Source organism: Oncorhynchus tshawytscha, linkage group LG26, assembly GCF_018296145.1.
Source record: "Oncorhynchus tshawytscha isolate Ot180627B linkage group LG26, Otsh_v2.0, whole genome shotgun sequence".
Taxonomy (NCBI): domain Eukaryota; kingdom Metazoa; phylum Chordata; class Actinopteri; order Salmoniformes; family Salmonidae; genus Oncorhynchus; species Oncorhynchus tshawytscha.
In genome coordinates, this window is record NC_056454.1 from 43,762,580 (window position 1) to 43,786,860 (window position 24,281).

The window sequence follows — 24,281 nt, forward strand, 5'->3', positions numbered from 1 at the left end:
TAGGAGGGTACGCCAACATACATAATTGGTTTAATACTGCAATACCCCTTTCCTCATCCATTAGCTTAAGATGCATAGGGTTTCTCTTTAATGACACCCTTAGCAAGGCATGCCTCTCATCTCTAGTATCTCTGAATATGTTAGGCTACATTCAAGGGTGAGTTGACTCCTGCACTAAACGGAACCCGCGTCTACAACACAAGCTGGAGGTTGCCAAGATCCAAAGCCTTTTTTCCTCACATTTCAAATGAGCAACATGCTCCCTGAAGTCACACACCAGAGGAAGTGCAAAACAGACTCCATCCATCCATCCATCCACATATCCATCCATCCACATCCATCCATCCATCCATCCATACTCTAAATATAACAAACAACAGAGAAACCGGTTTCATTTCATTAACGCAGTAGTAATTGAATTCTTCAAGGAAACATTTGGAATCTGTATGAATAAGGCGTACTGAAAAGAAAATCAATTGTAATCAACCTGATTTGTTGACTTCTTGTTGCCATTGTGATGTCTTGACTGTATGTGCCTTCAAAAGGTATCCAAACCTCTTTTCCCACATTTTGTTGCATGCAGAATTGAAATGGATTAAATTGAGATGTTTTGTCATTGGCTTACACACAATACTCCATAATGTCAAAGTGGAATTATGCTTTTCAAAAATATTACAAATTAATAAAAAATGAAAAGCTGAAATGTCAATAAGTTTTTAACCCCTTTGTTACGGTAAGCCTAAATAAATTCAGTCACATAATAAGTTGCATGGACTAACTCTGTGTGCAATAATAGTGTTTAACCTGATTTTCAAATGACTACATCATCTCTGTACCCCCAAATTATCTGTAATGCAGTGAATTTCAAACACAGATTCAACCACAATGACCAGGGAGGTTTTCCAGTGCCTCGCAAAGGGCAGATGGGTAAAAATAAAAGAAGCATACTTTGAATATCCCTTTGAGCATGGTGAATTATTAATTACACTTTGGATGGTGTATCAATACACCCAGTCACTACAAAGATATAGAGATCCTTTCGGAGAGGAAGGAAACCGCTCAGGGATTTCACCATGAGACCAATGGTGACCATCTTGCCTATGCCGTTCTGTACCATCACTCATTCATATATCTTTATGTACATATTCTTCATCCCTTTACACTTGTGTGTATAAGGTAGTTGTTGTGAAATTGTTAGGTTAGATTACTAGTATTACTGCATTGTCGGAACTAGAAGCACAAGCATTTCGCTACACTCGCATTAATATGTGCTAACCATGTGTATGTGACTAATAACATTTGATTTGATTTGACTTTAAAAGTTAGTTACAGAGTTTAATGGCTGTGATAGCAGAAAACTGAGGATGGATCAACAACAGTGAAGTTACTCCACAATACTAACCTAAATGACAGAGTGAAAAAGAAGGAAGCTTGTACCGAATAAAAATATTCCAAAACTTGCATCCTGTAAGCAACAAGGCACTAAAGTACTACTGCAAGAAATTTGGCAAAACAATTCACTTTATGTTCTGAATAGAAAGTGTTGTTTTGGGGCAAATCCAATACAACACATTACTGAGTACCACTCTCCATATTTTCAGGCATAGTGGGGGCTGCATCATGTTATGGGTATGCTTGTAATCGTTAATGACTGGGGAGTTTCAGGATTTAAAAAAATAAACGGAATGGAGCTAAGCACAGGACAAATCCTAGAGGAAAACCTGGTTCAGTCTGCTTTCCACCAGACACTGGGAGATGATTTCACCTTTCAACAGGACAATAAGATAAAACATCACATATACACAAGTTGATCACAAAGAAGACAGTGAATGTTCCTGACTGGCCGAGTTACAGTCTTGACTTAAATCTACTTGACAATCTATGGCAAGACCTGAAAATTGTTGTCTAGCAATGATCAACAACAAATTTGACAGAGCTTGAACATTTTTGAAAATAATAAAATGGGAAAATGTTACACAATCCAGGTGTGGAAAGCTCTTAGAGACTTACCCAGAAGGACTCACAGCTTCTAAAGTTGGTTCACTTTGTCATTATAGGTTATTGTGTGTAGTTGGGTGACAGAAAAATATATTTAATCAATTTTGAATTCAGGCTGTAGCACAATAAAATGTGGAATACTTTCTGAAGGCACTGCGTGTCCACACAGTGAACGATGCATCATATGGATTGCCTTGAGGACTTTACCAGTCCTGCCAAGCCATGCCAACTCAAACATTCAATAACCCCATCACCAGAGTACCTCATACAAGGCAGGCTTTATCAGTGGGTGCCCTTTTATTTGGGTATTTGGTTGAATGTCAATGTGTTTTGCTGTATGCCATCCATATTGATGTGCCTTTCTACATCTGCCAGTGTGCTGTCCATCTCTGATCCATCCACATAATCACCAACAACAGTAATGCCTGCACTATACACTGTACAACATGATCAGAATTGATCCATTACATGACGTCAGATATATGAAGGAAATCCAGAACCATTACCAACAGGGGGAGAAAAATTAATTGGATCGTTATAATTCAGAGAAGGCTGGTGGGAGGAGCTATATTTTATTTTTTACCTTTATTTAACTAGGCAAGTCAGTTAAGAACAAATTCTTATTTTCAATGATGGCCTAGGAACAGTTGGTTAACTGCCTGTTCAGGGGCAGAACGACAGATTTTGTACCTTGTCAGCTCGGGGATTTGAACTTGCAACCTTCCGGTTACTAGTCCAACGCTCTAACCACTAGGTTAGCCAGCCACCCCTATATGAGGATGGGCTCATTGTAATGGCTGGAATTGGATAAATGGAACGGAATCAAACACATGAAAACCACATTTGACTCCGTTCCATTAATTCCATTCCAGCCATTACAATGAGCCCATCCTCCTATAGCTCCTCCCACCTACCTCCTCTGAGTGAATTACATACTTATACTCCCTCCCATTGCCTTTCCATGTTGTTATACATGCACTTTTCATCGACCCGTTCATGTGAGGTGCTTTTGAACATTCATTGCCTATGGCGGTCTGTATATACCAGGTTCTAGCTAGCTGAGATTTTCCTCCATACTGGAGACTGGAGTCTAAACAGCGGAGGAAGTAGCCTTGTACTGCTGTGTTCTGCCTCATGTATCTCTTGATAAATTCATCAACCTTTTATGAATCTCAACAACAGTAGGAATTCCTTACATTCTAGAGACTGAGTAAGAGCCTGCATTGCATGAATCATCCAGTAGAATATGTTGAGGATTCAGGACTGTTTTCACACCTGCATGCGTCGACAATACGATGCTGTCATCTCAGCTGCATTGTGGGTGGTGCAGTACGAAATGTACTGCAGTAAGTGCCTCAGTCAAGGGATGTCATTTATTCTGAAAGGTCTGTTCAAAGAGTTAATACAAACTGAAACCGAATGGAAAATCAAAGCAAATAAATCATAATATGGTGTTGTCTGTGTGACAGTTTATATAGTAGCTGTGATAGAATCGCTGGACAACTGAAGCACTATTCCAGCCACAGAGCATGTTTTCCTTGTGTTTGATACCATTCTATTCACTTCATTCAAGTCATTATTATGAGCCGTACTCCCCTCACCAGCCTCCTGTGCCACAGAGGCATGGTGAAGTGTGTCATATCAAGAGATAGCCCTGGTAATGAAAGCCCCGCTGTTTCCAGCTTGGTAAAGAAAGTCCTGCTGTTTTCCAGCCTGGTAATGAAAGTCTCACTGTTTCTAGCCTGGTAATGAAAATCCTGCTGTTTTCCAGCCTGGTAATGAAAGTCCTGCTGTTTTCCAGCCTGGTAAAGAAAGTCTCACTGTTTTCCAGCCTGGTAAAGAAAGTCCCGCTGTTTTCCAGCCTGGTAAAGAAAGTCCTGCTGTTTTCCAGCCTGGTAATGAAAGTCCTGCTGTTTTCCAGCCTGTTTATGAAAGTCCCGCTGTTTCCAGCGTAAGTCAACCTTCAAAATCACACTTTCACTCCCGGCAGGAAACTTTCCTTTTCAAGCACAATTCAATAAGTACAAACAAATGATAAAACAAGTCCAAACGCCTGCTGAGATTCAATGTGTACCATGTGAAGAGGAGGGCCCAGCAGCGTATGCTGGTAATCATTGGATGAATTAGGTTATATAGATGCAGGACAGTGTGGATATTAAGTATAAATTATGAAGATTTGCTCGTGGAGCCAGATCCGGTAGCCTTCATAGGGCACCAGACCTAAGAGTGCCCCCTTGTTATCTCTCTGTGATAGAGGAGTGCATGAGGACATGCTCCTCTGAGAGAATGCGGCTGCCATTATCTCTGTCACCTGACACAGGGGCCACACAAACCTCCCATGATAGATCTATGGCTTCTAATTTTGTTTCTCAAAGGTAAATATGAGAACAGTCATTTGCTTGTCCTCTAGAAGAATCTAGCCATTTCATCTCTGAGCAGCATGTCAATCCTGATCACTGGATACATTTGAGAACCACAAGAAAGTCATAAATGAATAATGCAGCTGTCAGTTTAGCTCAGTTCACTGGGTTACATGACTAGAATAAACAGCCCATCTTACTGGCGCCAGGTCTCAGAGTAAGCAGCCACCCACCAATTCTAAGTTTTAGAAAACAATCATAGGCTACCAGTATTTTGGTCATGCCTGGTTCTGAAGTTGGATAACACAGAATAAACCGACCAACAGCCATTAGGATAAATAACCTATAGGGCCATAGCTGTGGGAGTTAGGGGTGCTGCAGCATCCCTGGTGGTGAGATGGTCAAACTGCAATAATTAGTGTTGAAAAATATTAAACTATGAAAACTATAAAACTATTTTCCCGTTGCATTACTGATAATGGGATTTGGGTAGGGGAAAGACAAAAACATGGGATATTTATAAATGAACCCCATTGTGCATTGAGAGCTCTCAGCTCTGTTTCGTAAACGATGTGCTTATTATATGCTATTATTTGTATTTGTATTTATTATGGATCCCAATTAGCCAAGGCAGCAGCTACTCTTCCTGGGGTCTAGCAAAATTAAGGCAGTTATACATTTAAAAAAACCATTATGATACATTTGTACATCAGGCCCCACATTACACAACATATTATGTTTGTGCCCTCAGGCCCCTACTCTACTACCACATATCTACAACATGTGTGCGTATAAGTTGGCTATTTGAGCCAGAAAAGGGGGCTTTACTATCCTTAGGTAGGGGGATGACTTTTGCTTCCTTCCAGGCCTGAGGGCACACACTTTTTAGTAGGCTTATATTGAAGATATGGCAAATAGGAGTGGCAATATAGTCTGCTATTATTATTTTCCATCCAAGTTGTCAGACCCCGGTGGCTTGTCATTGTTGATAGACAACAATATTTTTTTCACCTCTTCCACACTTACTTTACGGAATTCAAAATTACAATGCTTGTCCTTCATAATTTGATCAGATATACTTGGATGTGTAGTGTCAGCGTTTGTTGCTGACATGTCATGCCTAAGTTTGCTATTCTTACCAATGAAACAATTATTAAAGTAGATGTCATTGGGTTTTGTGATGAATGAGGCATCTGATTCAATGAATGATGTAGCGGAGTTTGCCGTTTTGCCTAAAGTTTTCATTTAAAAATTTCATTTAAGGTGCTCCGAAGCGTTTTACTATCATTCTTTATTTCTTTATCCATCTTTGTTTCATAGTGTAGTTTCTTCTTCTTTTTATTGAGTTTAGTCACATGATTTCTCAATTTGCAGTACAATTTGCCAATCGGTTGTACAACCAGACCTATCTGCCATTTATTTTGCCTCATCTCTCTCAATCATAGAATTTTTCAATTCCTCATCAATCCACAGATTGTAACAGTTTTTACCATCATTTTCATAATAAGTGCATGCTTATTAGTAACTGGGATAAGAACACGACACACCATAAATATTATTTACATAAACAACAAAGGAATCACTACAACACTTATTGTATGACCTCTTACACACTATATTAGGCCCAGCCTTAGAAACGTTGGTTTTCCTAGATATGGCTACAAAATTGTGATAAATACATCCGATGGATTTGGATTCTGCTTTCAAACAAATTTCTGAGGCATTAGTAAAGATGTGATCAATACATGTTGATGATTTCATTCCTATGTTGTTTGTAACTACCCTGGTAAGTTGATTGATAACCTGAACCAGGTTGCAGGCCCTAGTTACAGTTTGAAGCTCTCTCTGGAGTGGGCAGCCTGATGAAAGACAGTCAACATTTAAATCACACAGAAAATATATCTCTCTAATGATATCACATACATTATTATCAAGCAGTTCACGCATGTTATCTAGACACTGAATGTGTCATGACTCCCGTCGAAGTTGGCTCCCCTGCCTGTTCGGGCAGTGCTCGGGGGTCGTCGTCACCGGCCTACTAGCCGCCACCGATCCCTTTTTCCTTTTCTGTAAGTTTAGTCTTATTAGTTGCACCTGTTCCTATTTGTGTTTTCTTGATTTTCTAGCCTATTTAAGCTTGTTAGGCCCATTCTATTTTGTGCGGGATTATTTTGTGTTCACGTTTAGTGTTGGCTGTGGTTTTGTGCTCCGGACCGTTTTACCCTGTCTTTTGGGTTTGTCAGTGTTTTCCGCCCTGTGTTTGGGCATGACCGTTTGTGCTGGAATAAATTGCCTATTTTTCTTGAACCCTCTGCTCTCTGCACCTGACTCCTACCTTCCACTCCTATTCACCCGTGACAGAATGATAGCACATGGTGGTCAATAGCAGTTTCCCACCAGAATGGGCTTCAGGTGAGACAGATGAACCTGTAGCCATATTATTTAAACAGTATTTAACATGAGATCCTCTCTAAGCTTTACAGGAATCTGGTTCTGAATATAAAAACAGCCACACCTCCACCTTTGGCATTTCTGTATTTTCTTTAGATCTCATAACCATGTATTGCTACCACTGTATCATCAACGATATTATCTAAGTGAGTTTCAGAGATTGTCAGAATATGAATGTAATCTATTACTAGCAAATTATTGATTACAGGAACCTTGTTTCTTTAGTTACATATGTTAAGGTGGGCTATTTTTAACACCTTTCTGTGATGCTTAAATGTTATTCTTGCTTTACTGGGAAGCTTAGCAGAGCTAGACATGCTCAAGTTTTTTGTGTTAGTGCAGGGTGAGCTGCACACAGTGGACTTCCTGCTTGGGTGATGTAGAGGTTAATCCAGGACCTGCACTGCCTAGCTCCACTCCTACTCCCCAGGTGCTCTCATTTGTTGACTTCTGTAACCGTAAAAGCCTTGGTGTCATGCCCACCCGAGACGCAATCGTCTCATCTAGCCATCAGCAAATGCAAATGCGCTACGCCAAATGCTAATAGCACTCGTTAAAACTCAAACGTTCATTAAAACACACATGCAGGGTACTGAATTAAAGCTACACTCGTTGTGAATCTAGCCAACAAGTCAGATTATTAAAATGCTTTTCGGCGAAAGCATGAGAAGCTATTATCTGATAGCAACACCCCGAAATACCTGAATGCGACGTAAACAAAAGAATTAGCGTAGCCGGCGCTACACAAATAGCAGAAATAAAATATAAAACTTTCATTACCTTTGACGAGCTTCTTTGTTGGCACTCCTATACAGTGCCTTGCGAAAGTATTCAGCCCCCTTGAACTTTGCGACCTTTTGCCACATTTCAGGATTCAAACATAAATATATAAAACTGTATTTTTTTGTGAAGAATCAACAACAAGTGGGACACAATCATGAAGTGGAACGACATTTATTGGATATTTCAAACTTTTTTAACAAATCAAAAACTGAAAAATTGGGCGTGCAAAATTATTCAGCCCCCTTAAGTTAATACTTTGTAGCGCCACCTTTTGCTGCGATTACAGCTGTAAGTCGCTTGGGGTATGTCTCTATCAGTTTTGCACATCGAGAGACTGACATTTTTTCCCATTCCTCCTTGCAAAACAGCTCGAGCTCAGTGAGGTTGGATGGAGAGCATTTGTGAACAGCAGTTTTCAGTTCTTTCCACAGATTCTCGATTGGATTCAGGTCTGGACTTTGACTTGGCCATTCTAGCACCTGGATATGTTTATTTTTTAACCATTCCATTGTAGATTTTGCTTTATGTTTTGGATCATTGTCTTGTTGGAAGACAAATCTCCGTCCCAGTCTCAGGTCTTTTGAAGACTCCATCAGGTTTTCTTCCAGAATGGTCCTGTATTTGGCTCCATCCATCTTCCCATCAATTTTAACCATCTTCCCTGTCCCTGCTGAAGAAAAGCAGGCCCAAACCATGATGCTGCCACCACCATGTTTGACAGTGGGGATGGTGTGTTCAGGGTGATGAGCTGTGTTGCTTTTACGCCAAACATAACGTTTTGCATTGTTGCCAAAAAGTTCAATTTTGGTTTCATCTGACCAGAGCAAATTCTTCCACATGTTTGGTGTGTCTCCCAGGTGGCTTGTGGCAAACTTTAAACAACACTTTTTATGGATATCTTTAAGAAATTGCTTTCTTCTTGCCACTCTTCCATAAAGGCCAGATTTGTGCAATATATGTCTGATTGTTGTCCTATGGACAGAGTCTCCCACCTCAGCTGTAGATCTCTGCAGTTCATCCAGAGTGATCATGGGCCTCTTGGCTGTATCTCTGATCAGTCTTCTCCTTGTATGAGCTGAAAGTTTAGAGGGACGGCCAGGTCTTGGTAGATTTGCAGTGGTCTGATACTCCTTCCATTTCAATATTATCGCTTGCACAGTGCTCCTTGGGATGTTTAAAGCTTAGGAAATCTTTTTGTATCCAAATCCGGCTTTAAACTTCTTCACAACAGTATCTCGGACCTGCCTGGTGTGTTCCTTGTTCTTCATGATGCTCTCTGCGCTTTTAACGGACCTCTGAGACTATCACAGTGCAGGTGCATTTATACGGAGACTTGATTACACACAGGTGGATTGTATTTATCATCATTAGTCATTTAGGTCAACATTGGATCATTCAGAGATCCTCACTGAACTTCTGGAGAGAGTTTGCTGCACTGAAAGTAAAGGGGCTGAATAATTTTGCACGCCCAATTTTTCAGTTTTTGATTTGTTAAAAAAGTTTGAAATATCCAATAAATGTCGTTCCACTTCATGATTGTGTCCCACTTGTTGTTGATTCTTCACAAAAAAATACAGTTTTATATCTTTATGTTTGAAGCCTGAAATGTGGCAAAAGGTCGCAAAGTTCAAGGGGGCCGAATACTTTCGCAAGGCACTGTATGTCCCATAAACATCACTATTGGGTCTTTTTTTCGATTAAATCGGTCCATATATACCCAAAATATCCATCTATGGAAACTGTGTGATTCAGAAAAAAACACAGTTTCAAAACGCTACGTCATTTTTAAAAATTAAAGTCGACGATAAACTTTCACAAAACACTTCGAAATACTTTTGTAATCCAACTTTAGGTATTAGTAAACTTTAATAATCTATCAAATTGATCACGGGGCGATGTGTATTCAATAGCTCCACGTTTTGAAATCATGTTCCGAAATCTCTCTTCCAAAACTTCCTGTCGGAGACCGGATGGAAAGTGGTCTCTCTTCCTCGTTTGACCAAGAAACAACGGGAAGGCAATTGACAAGACTGGCGACATCGTGTAGGACTTGCAATCTCTGCCCCATTTAATTTGGTGTCCCTTAAACAATACATGCAAGTGGCGCATTGATATTTTTTCCAGTTTTCAGTGATCAGTTTTTCTTGCGCCTTTCGATGAAACACACGCTCTGTTATAGTCACAGCCGTTATTTAACCAGTTTTAGAAACGTGAGAGTGTTTTCTATCCACACATACTAATCATATGCATATACTATATTCCTGGCATGAGTAGCAGGACGCTGAAATGTTGCGCAATTTTTAACAGAATGTTCGAAAAAGTAGGGGGTAGGCTTAAGAGGTTTTAACATTAGAAGCCTACTCCCTAAGTGTGCTTCATTAACTGCTTTAGCACATTCTGCCAACCCGGTTGTCTTATCCGTGTCTGTTTCCTGGCTTAGGAAAACCACCAAAAATCCTGAAATTTCCATCCCTAACTATAACATTTTTCACCAAGATAGAACTGCCAAAGGGGCTGGTGTTGCAATCTGCTGCAGAGATAACCTGCAGAGTTCTATCTTACTATCCAGCTCAGTACCAAAACAAATCGAGCTTCTACTTCTAAAAATGCACCTTTCCAGAAACAAGTCTCTCACCGTTGCCGCTTGCTATAGACCACCCTCTGCCCCCAGCTGTGCCCTGGACACCATATGTGAATTGATTGCACACCATCTATCTTCTGAGCTCGTGCTGCTAGGTGACCTAAACTGGGACATGCTTAACACCCCGGCCATCCTACAATCTAAGCTTGATGCCCTCAATCTCACTCAAATTATCTATGAACCTACCAGGTACAACCCCAAATCCGTAAACACGGGCACCCTCATAGATATCATCCTAATTAACTATCCCTCCAAATACACCTCTGCTGTTTTCATTGCCTCATTGCCTGCATCCGTAATGGGTCTGCGGTCAAACGACCAACCCTCATCACTGTCAAATGCTCCCAAAAACATTTCAGCGAAAAGGCCTTTCTAATCGACCTGGCCGGGGTATCCTGGAATGCCTATGACCTCCTCCCGTCAGTAGAGGATGCCTGGTTATTCTTTAAAAGTGCCTTCCTCATCATCTTAAATAAGCATGCTCCATCCAAAAAATGTACAACCAGGAATAGATTTAGCCCTTGGTTCACTCCAGACCTGTCTGCCCTTGACCAGCACAAAAACATCCTGTGGAGTTCTGCATTCGCATCGAATAGCCCCAACTTTTCAGGGAAGTTAGGAACCAAAATACACATGCAGTTAGGAAAGCTAAGGCTAGCTTTTTCAAACAGAAATTTGCATCCTGTAGTACAGTGGGACACTGTAAAGTCCATGGAGAATAAGAGCACCTCTTCCCAGCTGCCCACTGCACTGAGGATAGGAAACACTGTCACCAACAATAAATCCACAATAATTGAGAATCTCAATAAGCATTTTTCTACGGCTGACCATGCTTTCCACCTGGCTACCACTACCCCGGTCAACAGCCCTGCGCTCCCCACAGCAACTCGCCCAAACCTCCCCCACTTCTCATTCACCAAACTCCAGATAGCTGATGTTCTGAAAGCTGCAAAAATCTGGACCCCTACAAATCAGCCAGGCTAGACAATCTGGACCCTATCTTTCTAAAATGATCTGCCGAAATTGTTGCAACCCCTATTATTAGCCTGATCAAACTCTCTTTCGTATCGTATGAGATTCTCATAGATTGGAAAGCTGCCCCGGTCATCCCCCTCTTCAAAGGGGGAGACACTCTAGACCCAAACTCCTGCAGACCTATATCTATTCTACGCTGCCTTTCTAAGGTCTTTGAAAGACAAGTTAACAAACAGATTACCGACCATTTCGAATCTCACCGTACCTTCTCCGCTATGCAATCTGGTTTCAGAGCTAGTCATGGGTGCACCTCAGCCACGCTCAAGGTCCTAAATGTTATCATAACCGCCATCGATAAGAGATATTACTGATAGCCGTATTCATCGACCTGGCTAAGGCTTTCGACTCTGTCAATCACAACATTCTTATTGAAAGACTCAACAGCCTTGGTTTCTCAAATGATTTCCTCGCTTGGTTCACCAAATACTTCTCCGATAGAGTTCAGTATGTCAAATCGGAGGGCCTGTTGTCCGAACCTCTGGCAGTCTCTATGGGGGTGCCACAAGGTTCAATTCTCGGGCCGACTCCCTTCTCTGTATACATCAGGGATGTCGCTCTCGCTGCTGGAGATTATTTGATCCACCTCTACGCAGACGACAACATTCTGTATACTTCTGGCCCTTTGTTGGACACTTGTTAACTAACCTCCAGATGAGCTTCAATGCCATACAACTCTCCTTCCGTGGCCTCCAACTGCTCTTAAATGCAAGTAAAACTAAATGCATTCTCTTCAACCGATCGCTGCCCGCACCTGCCTGCCCGTCCAGCATCACTACTCTGGACGGTTCTGACTTAGAATATGTGGACAACTACAAATACCTAGGTGTCCGGTTAGACTGTAAACTCTCCTTCCAGACTCATTAAACATCTCCAATCCAAAATTAAATCTAGAATCGGCTTCCTATTTTGCAACAAAGCATCCTTCACTCATGCTGCCAACCTACACTCGTAAATCTGACCATCCTACCGATCCTTGACTTCGGCGATGTCATTTACAAAATAGCCTCCAACACTCTACTCAACAAATTGGATGCAGTCTATCACAGTGCCATCCGTTTTGTTACCAAAGCCCCATATACTACCCACCATTGCGACCTGTATGCTCTCATTGGCTGGCCTTCACTTCATACTCGTCGCCAAACCCATTGGCTGCAGGTCATCTACAAGTCTCTGCTAGGTAAAGCCCCGCCTTATCTCAGCTCACTGGTCACCATAGCAGCACCCACCTGTAGCACGCGCTCCAGCAGGTATATTTCACTGGTCACCCCCAAAGCCAAATCTTCCTTTGGCCGCCTCTCCTTCCAGTTCTCTGCTGCCAATGACTGGAACGAACTACAAAAATCTATGGAGCTGGAGACTCTTATCTCCCTCACTAGCTTTAAGCACCAGCTCACAGATCACTGCACCTGTACATAGCTCATCTGTAAATAGCCCATCCAATCTACCTCATCCCCATACTGTATTTATTTATCTTGCTCCTTTGCACCTCTGTATCTCAACTTGCACATTCATCCTCTGCACATCCTACCATTCCAGTGTTTAATTGATATATTGTAATTACTTTGCCATCATGACCTATTTATTGCCTTACCTCGCTTACCCTACCTCATTTGCACATGCTGTATATAGATTTTCCTACTGTATTATTGATTGTGTTTGTTTATTCCATGTGTAACTCTGTGTTGTTGTATGTGCCGAACTGCTTTGTTTTATCTTGGGAACTTAGCATCACAATGGTAGGGATTAAATGGGCACGGCTTGGGTCATTGATAAGTCATTGTCTCAGTGCGGCCTTATAATGCTGTGAAAGGATCCAGGAACCCACATGATTTGGGTGGATCCTATCCTCCTTATAATACAAGATTTGTTTCCAGAAGTTATCAAAATTGTCAATAAATGTTACACCCACAGAGCTGCAATAGTCTCGTAGTCAGTTATGGAGGGCTAAATGTCTGCTGAACTGTTCAGTGCCATGATTTATGGAGGGCAGAGGGCCTGATATTATGGGGGGTTTGTCGGTGTCAAGTAGTGACCCAATCAGTTCTTTAAAATCCATCTTCAGCTGTTCTGAGCTGCCCTTCATAATGTAATTCGACCCCACATGAACCATGACAGTATCAGCCCCAGGTGACTGACGCACAGCCTCTGGAAGAAACCTGTTGATATCCTGAATTGTTGTTACCTATTCAGTTGTGGGGCTTTGGGGGTGGAAATACTCTCTGCGGCACGATAAACAGTTTAGTTTAATTTAAGTCAGGGCAATCCTTCGCTTGATCCTCTCCCCCCTCTTCTCTGTGGTGGATATGAAGTGATCTGGAACAGTACTGACAATAGTTTTCCACTTCTATTTTCTATTAGTTTGCAATTCTAAACTTGGCGAAAAGGGAATGGGAGCAATATCAAAAAAGGAACATGGCATTCTCTCACTCTCGGCTCGCAGGCCTGCTCCAGCCCATGTCAAACACGAAGGTGTACTAGCCAAGCAAGCAAGAGTGCTGGGCGTTTTTCATCCGGTGCTGGATCGGGGTGAGCGCTTTTCTCCACACTGGATCACATAGCTGTCCATTTGTGCTGAGTTTTATTGGGCACAATCTTAGCTACAACACCCCTCGTTATCTTTTTCCACACACACCCGTTGTATTTATGCAGTACAAAGAAATGTGAGCTCTGTTCACAACGGTCTATTGCTAGGCGGCACATCAGTTTAAAGTTTTGGGTTAGGGTTAGCTAACAATTTATTCTACCACTTCTACCGATCTGCGTGCCAGTTAAGATTTTCATATGTTCATTTTCGTGGAACAGTTTCATTTCAATAATAACGCTTTCATTTCTCAAAATGATTGTCATGTTGTTAATAATACAAATCGGAATGAAAATGATAAAAATCTATAGGTAAAAATTCCACTAATGCGAGAGTACCAGCTTCTGCCATATGGACACATTGATTCACCGTGAGCCAGTGGCAGGAAAAATAAATTAGCGCATGGGACTAAGATATAGGCTAGGGCAATGTAGCAATAGACCTATAACTTATTTTGTCAATTAAGAGCATGACATTTTGCTCTTTCACACCAGGGCCTGATGATTATTGAGGTGGAGAGTGTTTGTAAAGAATGTTAAAAAAAAAAACAGCTGACTTCGTTCACTTACTAATTGAGGTGAAGAACAATGACTTAGCTTATTAGTGCATATTAGCTGAGTGTCACGATCCTCTTCCTGTAAATGACTGGACCAAAGTGCAGCGTTGTATGTGTTCATGATATTTTATTAAAATCAGAACACTTGAACAAAAAGAACAAAGAGGAAAACTAATAGTTCTGTAAGGAAACTAAACCATACAGAAAACAACTACCCGCAAAAACCCTTTGGGCAAACGCTACCTAAGTATGGTTCCCAATCAGAGACAACGATAGACAGCTGTCCCTGATTGAGAACCATACCCGGCCAAAACAAAGAAATAGAGGAAAAAAGAACATAGAATGCCCATCCAAATCACACCCTGACCAAACCAAAATAGAGACATAAAAAGCTCTAAGGTCAGGGCGTGACACTGAGCTTATTAGTTAAGGCAATCAGAAATCACACATCCCCAAATAGGCACTTCCCTACATTTATTTCAATTTATTTTAGGCTGCATTGACTACTGTTACCGAATTAGATATTTTATTGTTAGTCTGCAAATGTCTATTTTATTTAAACATTTATTTAATGAACCCGATTGAGACCAGTGTCTCATTTACAATGGTGCCATGAGGACAACACTTACATCAAGACAGCTATGAATACATTATATCAAGACAGCTATAAATACATGACATCAAGACAAGGGAGTAATGAAGTGATCTACGTGACTTTAGTGAGGTCCGGCCGACTGTCTGAAACAGGATGCAGTGATGAGTATTAAAACAGTCACCTGTAATAAAGCGAAGAGCGCTATGGTAAATAAAGGTCCAATTAAAATGGTAGACGGCATTAAATGGTTTAAGAGTAGTGGCTGCTGCATTCTGGTAAATGGTGTCACCATAATCATGAGCTAGCAGGAAAGTTAACTGTACAATCTTCTTCCTGCTGTTCATGGAGAGGCAAGATCTATTTAAAAAAGCCTACTTTAAATCTTAGCTAATCAGTATGTTTGTTTTAAACGTGAGGTCTTTATCAATCCAAACGGCGAGATATTTAGAGGAGCGAACCAGCTCAATGAGAGAACCACCCAATGAGTGAATATGTGGCCATCTGAGATTTTTTTTATGTGAATTAGAGAAAATATACAGTATTTAGTTTTGCCCGCATGAAGTACACGTTTTAAATCAACAAGGGCTTTCTGTATTATAACAAAGATTGCAGCTCTAACATAGTTTTGTCAACAGCATACAAATGAATATTACAGGATTTAATACATAGACCAATATTTTTTATCTAAATAGTAACGAGAACAGGTCCCAAAGTCGAGCCCTGCTGTACACCTTTTGTAATATCGAGGAAACTAAACTTGACACCATCTGAAAGCACACATTGTGTCCTTTCTGTCAAATAGTTCTATAAATAGAAATGTCTATGAATAAGGCACAATGAGTTTTATGATCTAGGCAATTTAACAAATATAATACAAGCATAGTGGCTGAAACAGTGCTGTCCAGATCGGTGCATATTTAGAATAGAGTGAGAACTTAAAACATTTCTTAATCAGGAGTTGTCAGGGATTCTAATTCATTGGCTAGGAATGACCATTTTGAAATTATATTTCAAAATAGTAGGTATATGATCTCTTTTATCATTAGTCTTTTGTACGGCGCATGTTTATCTGCAACAGAGTTAAACAATTAAGGGCCTAATCACATTGATAGTTGACATAACCCACCACTCACTCAACCCCAGCCACAGTATGTGAGCGAAGTTGAGTGGTTGGAGTGGCGGTGTTTGGGCTCCAGTGCGTCACATCCTTTCCAACCTCTCTGCTAAAAAACGCTCTTACAGGAAAAACAAATGCCGCTCCATTAAAATCACAATTTAACCAACACCCATCTACACTACATACCAAAAGTATGTGGACACCTGCTCGTCGAACATCTCATTCCAAAATCATGGGCATTAATATGGTGTTGGTCCCCCCTTTGCTGCTATAACAGCCTCCGCTCTTCTGGGAAGGCTTTCCATTAGATGTTAGAACATTGCTGCAGTGACTTGCTTCCATTCAGCAACAAGAGCATTAGTGAGGTTGGGCACAGATTTTGGGCAGATTAGGCCTGGCTCGCAGTCACTGTTCCTATTCATCCCAAATGTGTTCGATAGGGTTGAGGTCAGGGCTCTATGCAGGCCAATCAAGTTCTTCTACACTGATCTCGACAAACCATTTCTGTATGGACCTTGCTTTGTGCACAGGGGCATTGTCATGCTGAAACAGGAAAGGGCCTTCCCCAAACTGTTGCCACAAAGTTGGAAGCACAGAATATCATTGTATGCTGAAAAGTTAAGATTTCCCTCCACTGGAACTAAGGGGCCTAGCCTGAACCATGAAAAACAGCCCCAGACTATTATTCCTCCTTCACCAAACTTCACAAACGGTAGCATTCTCCTGGCATCCGCAAACCACGATTCCTCCGTCAGACTGCCAAATGGTGATATATAATTCATCACTCCAGAGAACGCGTTTCCACTGCTCCAGAGTCCAATGGCGGTGAGCGTTACACCACTCTAGCCGACCTTTGTCATTGCACATGGTGATCTTAGGCTTGTGTGTGGCTGCTTGGCCATGGAAACCCATTTCATGATGCTACCGACGAACAGTTCATGCGCTGACATTGCTTCCAGAAGCAGTTTGGAACTTGGTAGTGAGTGTTGCAAGGACAGACGATTTTTACGTGCTACGCGCTCAGCGGTGCCGTTCTGTGAGCTAGTGTGGCACACCACTTCGCGGCTGAGCCGTTGTAGCTCCTAGACATTTCAACTTCACAATAACAGCACCTACAGTTGACCGGGACAGCTCTAGCAGGGCAGACATTTGACAAACTGGCTTGTTGGAAAGTGGGCATCCAATGATGGTGCCACGTTGAAAGTCAATGAGCTCTTCAGTAAGACCATTCTACTGCCAATGTTTGTCTATGGAGATTGCATGGCTGTGTGCTCGATTTTATACACCCGTCAGCAGCGAGTGTGGCTGAAATAGCCAAATAAAGTCATTTAAAAAGGGGTGCCCATATATAGTGTATTTTGTGACTACCTGGACCTACCATTTGGTTTTGAAGTATTGAAACCAAATCAAATGATTTGAATGAAAAGTATTTTGAGAAACAAAAACGAAACTACAAGCGCTCATAATTTCAAATAGGCTACATGTGTAATGGCTCTCGTTTGTAGAAGGAGACCAAGGCGCAGCTTGGTAGGCGTTCCACGTATTATTATTGATGACACCAAACAAAATAACAAAGACAAAAAAATAAAAGCGCACAGTTCTGTCAGGCTCAGCTCTGTGATCCCCAATCAGAGACAACGATAGACAGCTGCCTCTGATTGGGAACCACACTCGGCCAAAAACAAAGAAAGAGAAAACATAGACCCGAGTCGCACCCTGACCTAACCAAACATAGAGAATAATAAGGATCTCTAAGGTCAGGGTGTGACAACATGTCGTATTAATCAGCATATAAACACTCTAAATAGGACCCAGACAGGTAGCCTAAGAAGGAACGGAAATGAATTATTTAGTCTATATTATTTAAATTATTTCAAGACCTACAAAGAAAAGCATTGTGAATCATTTGTGAGTGCGACACACTAGGCTGATAGGGACATAAAGCACTCAGAATTTAAACAACATTTTGTTGTATTAAATTATTATAGTCTATAAATTGCACATATAGGCTGTGAATTATAATTGCACTGAACAAAAAATATAAATGCAACATGCAACAATTTCGAAGATTTTACTGAGTTGCAGTTCATACTGTATACCTTAGGGTTGTGGATCAGAAAACCAGTCAGTATCTGGTGTGACCACCAGTTGCTTCATGCAGTGCGACAAATCTTTCACAGAGTTGATCAGGCTGTTTATTGTGGCCCGTGGAATGTTGTCCCACTCCTCTTCAATGGCTGTGCAAAAGTTGCTGGATACTGGCGGGAACAGGAACACGCTTATCGTACACGTCAATAAAGAGTATCCTGCTCAATGGGTGGCATGTCTGGTGAGTATGCAGGCCATTCATTCATCCATCCATTCATGCTTTTTATATGTTCTATTTATATCTGTAAATTAACAAATGATATCAGGCCACACCCAGCCATGATTGCAGACTAGAGGTCGACCAATTAATCAGAATGGCCGATTAATTAGGGCCGACTTCAAGTCTCCATAACAATCGGAAATCGGTATTTTGATTTGCTGATTTTTAAAAATGTATTATAACTAGGCAAGTCAGTTAAGAACGCATTCTTATTTTCAATGACGGCCTAGGAACGGTGGGTTAACTGACTTGTTCAGGGGCAGAACGACAGATTTTTTACCTTGTCAGCTCAGGGATTCAATCTTGCAAACTTACAGTTAACTAGTCCAACGCAATAACTACCTGCCTCTCTCTCGTTGCACTCCACAAGGAGACTGCCTGTTACGCGAATGCAGTAAGCCAAGGTAAGTTGCTAGCTAGTATTAAACTTATCTTATAAAAAACAATCAATTATAATCACTAGTTAACTACACATGGTTGATGATATTACTAGATATTATCTAGCGTGTCCTGCGTTGCATATAATCTGACTGAGCATACAAGTATCTAAGTATCTGACTGAGCGGTGGTAGGCAGAAGCAGGCGCGTAAACATTCATTCAAACAGCACTTTCGTGCGTTTTGCCATCAGCTCTTCGTTGTGCGTCAAGCATTGCACTGTTTATGACTTCAAGCCTATCAACTCCCGAGATGAGGCTGGTGTAACCGAAGTGAAATGGCTAGCTAGTTAGCGCGTGCTAATAGAGTTTCAAATATCATTCGCTCTGAGCCTTCTAATAGTTGTTCTCCTTGACCTACATGGGTAACGCTGCTTCGAAGGTGGCTGTTGTCATTGTGTTGCTGGTTCGAGCACAGGGAGGAGCGAGGAGAGGGACGGAAGCTATACTGTTACACTAGCAATACTAAAGTGCCTATAAGAACATCCAATAGTCAAAGGTCAATGAAATACAAATGGTATAGAGGGAAATAGTCCTATAATTCCTATAATCACTACAACCTAAAACTTCTTACCTGGAAATATTGAAGACTCATGTTAAAAGGAACCACCAGATTTCATATGTTCTCATGTTCTGAGCAAGGAACTTAAACGTTAGCTTTTTTAAATGGCACATATTGCACTTTTACTTTCTTCTCCAACACTTTGTTTTTGCATTATTTAAACCAAATTGAACATGTTTCATTATTTATTTGAGGCTAAATTGATTTTATTGATGTATTATATGAAGGTAAAAGAAAAGTGCTCATTCAGTATTGTTGTAATTGTCATTATTACAAATAAATGATTAATCGGTATCTGCTTTTTTGGTCCTCCAATAATCTGTATCGGTATTGGCGTTGAAAAATCATAATCAGTCGACCTCAAGTATAGATAGAATGAAAATGAACAAAACTTTTAAGAGATAAGATGATTTATTTATAAATACTTTGATACAATGACACACTTAGCTAGCTCCCCACCTTGTTCCTTTCTGTTAGCATGTGCACGTAGTAATAAGTACACCATCATACTTGGGATACCCATCTTTTCAGATTACACCATGATTATTTAGTTACTACATCACCACACACCCTCTCTTGGTTCTCCATATTTTTCTAAGTCACCTTGATATTTCACCTGCGTGTTTTATCAGTTTCTTTATGAAAATATTTAGCATACTAGATGGCAGTAGCTAAAGCAAGGGGCTATTGTAGCACACGATTACAAATGCATGCTGGAGCCTGAGGCCCTGAGCTTGTGAAGTGAACGCCACTGGACGGAATTGGAGAAGGCGAGAAGGCTGATGCTCCAGCCTTTGGGAAACTCGCTCCATGCGCCAGTCAAATTGGGCACACTTCACCCCTCTCTCCAACCCCAGCTCAGACCAAAAATGTTGCTCATTAAAATTCCTATAATGTCTCGTTGTAATAATGTCTAAGCGAGATTTAGGTAGCTTAACATCTCTTATGCAGGCAATGGGACAATGGTCACTGAACTCATTATCAAATATCCCATTGGCTGTAAACTTACAAGGGACATTTGTTACAATAATATCTAACAGTGTAGATTTTTCAAGGTGTTTAAAGGCTAGTTGGTTTAGTTATCAGCTGAATTAGATTTAGCTCAGTACAAATACCTTTCAGCCTATCAGATACTGGCATCCACCAATTCAGATTAAGATCATCCTCTATTAATAATTCTGAGTTAGCATAGTTAGACAGCAGGTCAGACAATATGCTAAAAGCACATATGGAGGCAGAGGAAGGGCGATAACCTCAGATGGGCATTATTACCAAGGCCCACAATTAAGGCTAGAAATTCAAATAGCTCAGGTACAGAGGTGGTAATGGATACAGAAACAAATACTTTATTATTAAGGTGATATTTATCAACCCCCCCGGGGCTTTGTACAGGGGGCTTACAGGGGGCCCCGGGGCTTTGTACAGGGGGCTTACAGGGGGCCCCGGGGCTTTGTACAGGGCCTTCCTAGAAAAGTTTGGGTAATCGTTAATGTGGCAATTGATAGCTAAAACATTCAAAGTAGTAGTAGTAGTTTAATTGGTCTTTTTCTTTTATAACTGTGGTGCACATTAGAAACGTATCATTACATTTCGTTATGAGAATTCAGTCAATTTATCGTGAAATGGATTTTATTCAATATTTCCCAGCTCTGCCTGGTTCCTATTTAGCAGATAGGCAACACACACACACATACACATATATATATATATATATATATAAAAACACATATGTATGTGTGTACATACATACATACATACATACATACATATATATTTGTAATTGGTTAGACAATACACCATTTATCCTCCAACTAAAAACTCAGGTGAGGAATGATGACCTCTAGCGACGACAATATCAAAACAATTGGACTAATACACTTCATTATAAGGGATTCTCGCACAGCAAAGAAAAAACAATTGAATGTCGATGTAATATAAGGCATACCAGAGAGAGAAACAGATACCAACGATGGCGTGAATGACAATAGAATTGAATATAACAAGATGATGTTACTGCTAATTGTGCTGCTATGACAATTGTGTTGCGGACTGATATTTCAATAGCCAAGTGATTGAATCATCCGAAGATAAGCCATCTAGAACAATGTATATCACAGACAGTGGGCGAAGAAAGCACATTTCTCACTTTATAGCTTCAACAAATGGCCCTACACCTATAGCCTACATAAAAAATACCCTTAGAAACAACGTTATTAGCTAGGCTATTGCTTCATCAGGCACATCTGTTTTTTTCATTCATTCGAGTCATACGACTACTGCAAAATGCATGTCACAAAACGCGCGCGGTTTCATTTCCAACTTCTGATACTCACGGTGATTGGCAGCGGATGCAGAGCTGGAGGTGTTCAAAACACAGACAATGAAGAAATATAACCGTGACAACTTTCTCAATTCCATCATCCCTACTGTGATATATCCTTGTTGTAAAAAGAGATTAAATCTCATGAAAGCGATGCCTCCAAATGTCTCAAGCGCGGACGGAATCATGCGCTGTGCTTGAAGCGAAGTGAAAAAGTAAACCACTCCCCCGTTACCAGTCCTTCCCAGATGCACAGGGAATATCGAAGAATATCTCCCTCTCTCTCTCTATCAATTTCTCTGTTTCAATTTCTCTTTAGGGTGGGTGGGGGTACTGTAGTGTGTGTGTTTACGGTGCCTTCAGAAAGTATTCACACCCCTTGACTGTTTCCACATTTTGTGGGTACAGCCTGAATTTAAAATAGATTAAATTGGATTTCGTGTAACTGGCCTACACAAAATACCCCAATAATGTGGAATTATATTTTAAGAAATGTGTACAAATTAATAAAAAATGAAAATCGGAAATGGCTTGGGTCAATAACTATGTAACCCCTTTGTTATGGCAAGTTTAAATGTCAATTCAGGAGTAAAAATCTGCTTAAAAGTCAAATATTGCCTCCCGATTGGCCAGCTGTCTAAGGCAGTTCATCTAAGTGCTAGAGGCGTCACATCAGACCCTGGGTCAATTCCAGGCTGTATCACACCTGGCCGTGATTGGGAGTCCCATAGGGTGGCGCACAATTGGCCCAGCATCATCCGGGTTTGGCCGGGGTAGGCCTTCATTGTAATTAAGAATTTGTTCTTAACAGACTTGCCTAGTAAAATAAGGGTTAAATAAAAAAGTCAAGGGGTATGAATATTTTCTGAAGGCACTGTAACTAGTTTTAACACTCCTCTAGCTATGCACTAGAAAATTTCAGAACCACATTAGTGGACAGCTCCTCACTGTCAAGTGTTTTTTTTTATTTTACCTTTATTTAACTATTCAAATCAGTTAAGAACAAATTCTTACTTTCAATGACAGCTTAGAAACAGTTGATTAACTGCCTTGTTCAGGAGCAGAACAACAGATTTTTACTTTGTCAGCTTGGGGATTTGATCTTGCAACCTTTCGGTTACAAGTCCAACATTCTAACCTCTAGGCTACCTGCCACCCCAGTGTATGCCAATATTACACTCTATTGAATTCTTTTTGATTAAATCAGTTCAAAATATGTCTGTGTATGATCAAATAAGATTAGGAAATTATATTCAGGAATTTAGTAGGAAGTTAAGTTTTATGAATAATTATCTCTTCTCCAGGCAGCTATTAGACTAAGGCATCCCTGCTGACACTGTGCCACCGGCTGTATGTTAAACATCCTATAGGCTCTGATTACTGATACAGACCATGGTTTATAAAATAAATATAGCCTGGTCCACTTTTTTTATTTTATTCCCATGTATCAGCTCAAGTCTTTCATCACTGCCAGTGGACAGTCACCAGACACTTAGAGACATGGATATATGCTCTCTAAGGTACCGCCTGTACACCGTGGAGAGAATATTGAACTAATGTAACCAACTGGGATTGAACCCAGGTTGCCTGAGCAGCACAAGCCTGTTCAGCCCATTGAGCTTAAAGGAATTGTATTTTACATTTTTATTTAATGAGGCAAGTCAATTAATAACAGTTTCATATTTACAATGACAGCCTACCAAGAGGCAAAAGGCCTCCTGCGGGGATGGGACTGGGATTAAAAATAAAAGTGTAGGAAAAAACATAATGACAAGAGAGACACCACAAAACTACGTAAAGAGAGACCTAAAGACAACAACACAGCATGTCAGCATCACACATGACAACACAGCATGGTAGCAACACAACATGACAATGACACGGTAGCAACACAGCATGGCAGCAATACAACGTGGTAGCAGCACAAATCATGGTACAAACATTATTGGGCACAGACAACAGCACAAAGAGAAAGAAGGTAGAGACAACAATACATCACGCGAAGCTGCCACAAGTGTCAGTAAGAGTGTCCATGATTGAGTCTTTGAATGTAGAGATGGAGATAAAACTATCCAGTTTGAGTGTTTTTTGCAGCTCGTTCCAGTCGCTAGCTTCAGCAAACTGAAAAGAGGAGCGACCCAGGGATGTGTGTGCTTTGGGGACCTTTAACAGAATGTGACTGGCAGAACGGGTGTTGTATGTAGAGGATGAGGGATGCAGTAGGTATCTCAGATAGAGTGGAGTGAGGCCTAAGAGGTTTTTATAAGTAAGCATCAACAAGTGGGTCTTGCATCATGTATACAATTTACAGAGGAGTATAGAGTGCAGTGATGTGTCCTATAAGGAGCATTGGTGGCAAATCTGATGGCCGAATGGTAAAGAACATCTAGCCGTTCGAGAGCACACTTAACTCTATGAAATACGCCTCTGTAATCTAGCTTGGGTAGGATGGTCACCTGAATCATGGTTAGTTTATCA

At 40.8% G+C, this 24,281-nt stretch overlaps 1 protein-coding gene across 1 annotated transcript in view; it reads right to left on the minus strand.

Moving 5' to 3' along the window:
- The window catches only part of LOC112225650 (contactin-associated protein-like 5), a 111,719-nt gene extending 89,674 nt beyond the window's left edge, over positions 1 to 22,045 (minus strand). The window contains exon 1 of the mRNA XM_042306899.1: positions 21,817 to 22,045. Within this exon, the coding sequence (XP_042162833.1) occupies positions 21,817 to 21,991 (175 nt within the window). The 5' untranslated portion in view covers positions 21,992 to 22,045. The remainder of the gene's footprint in view (positions 1 to 21,816) is intronic.
- Between the last annotated feature and the right edge of the window lie 2,236 nt (positions 22,046 to 24,281).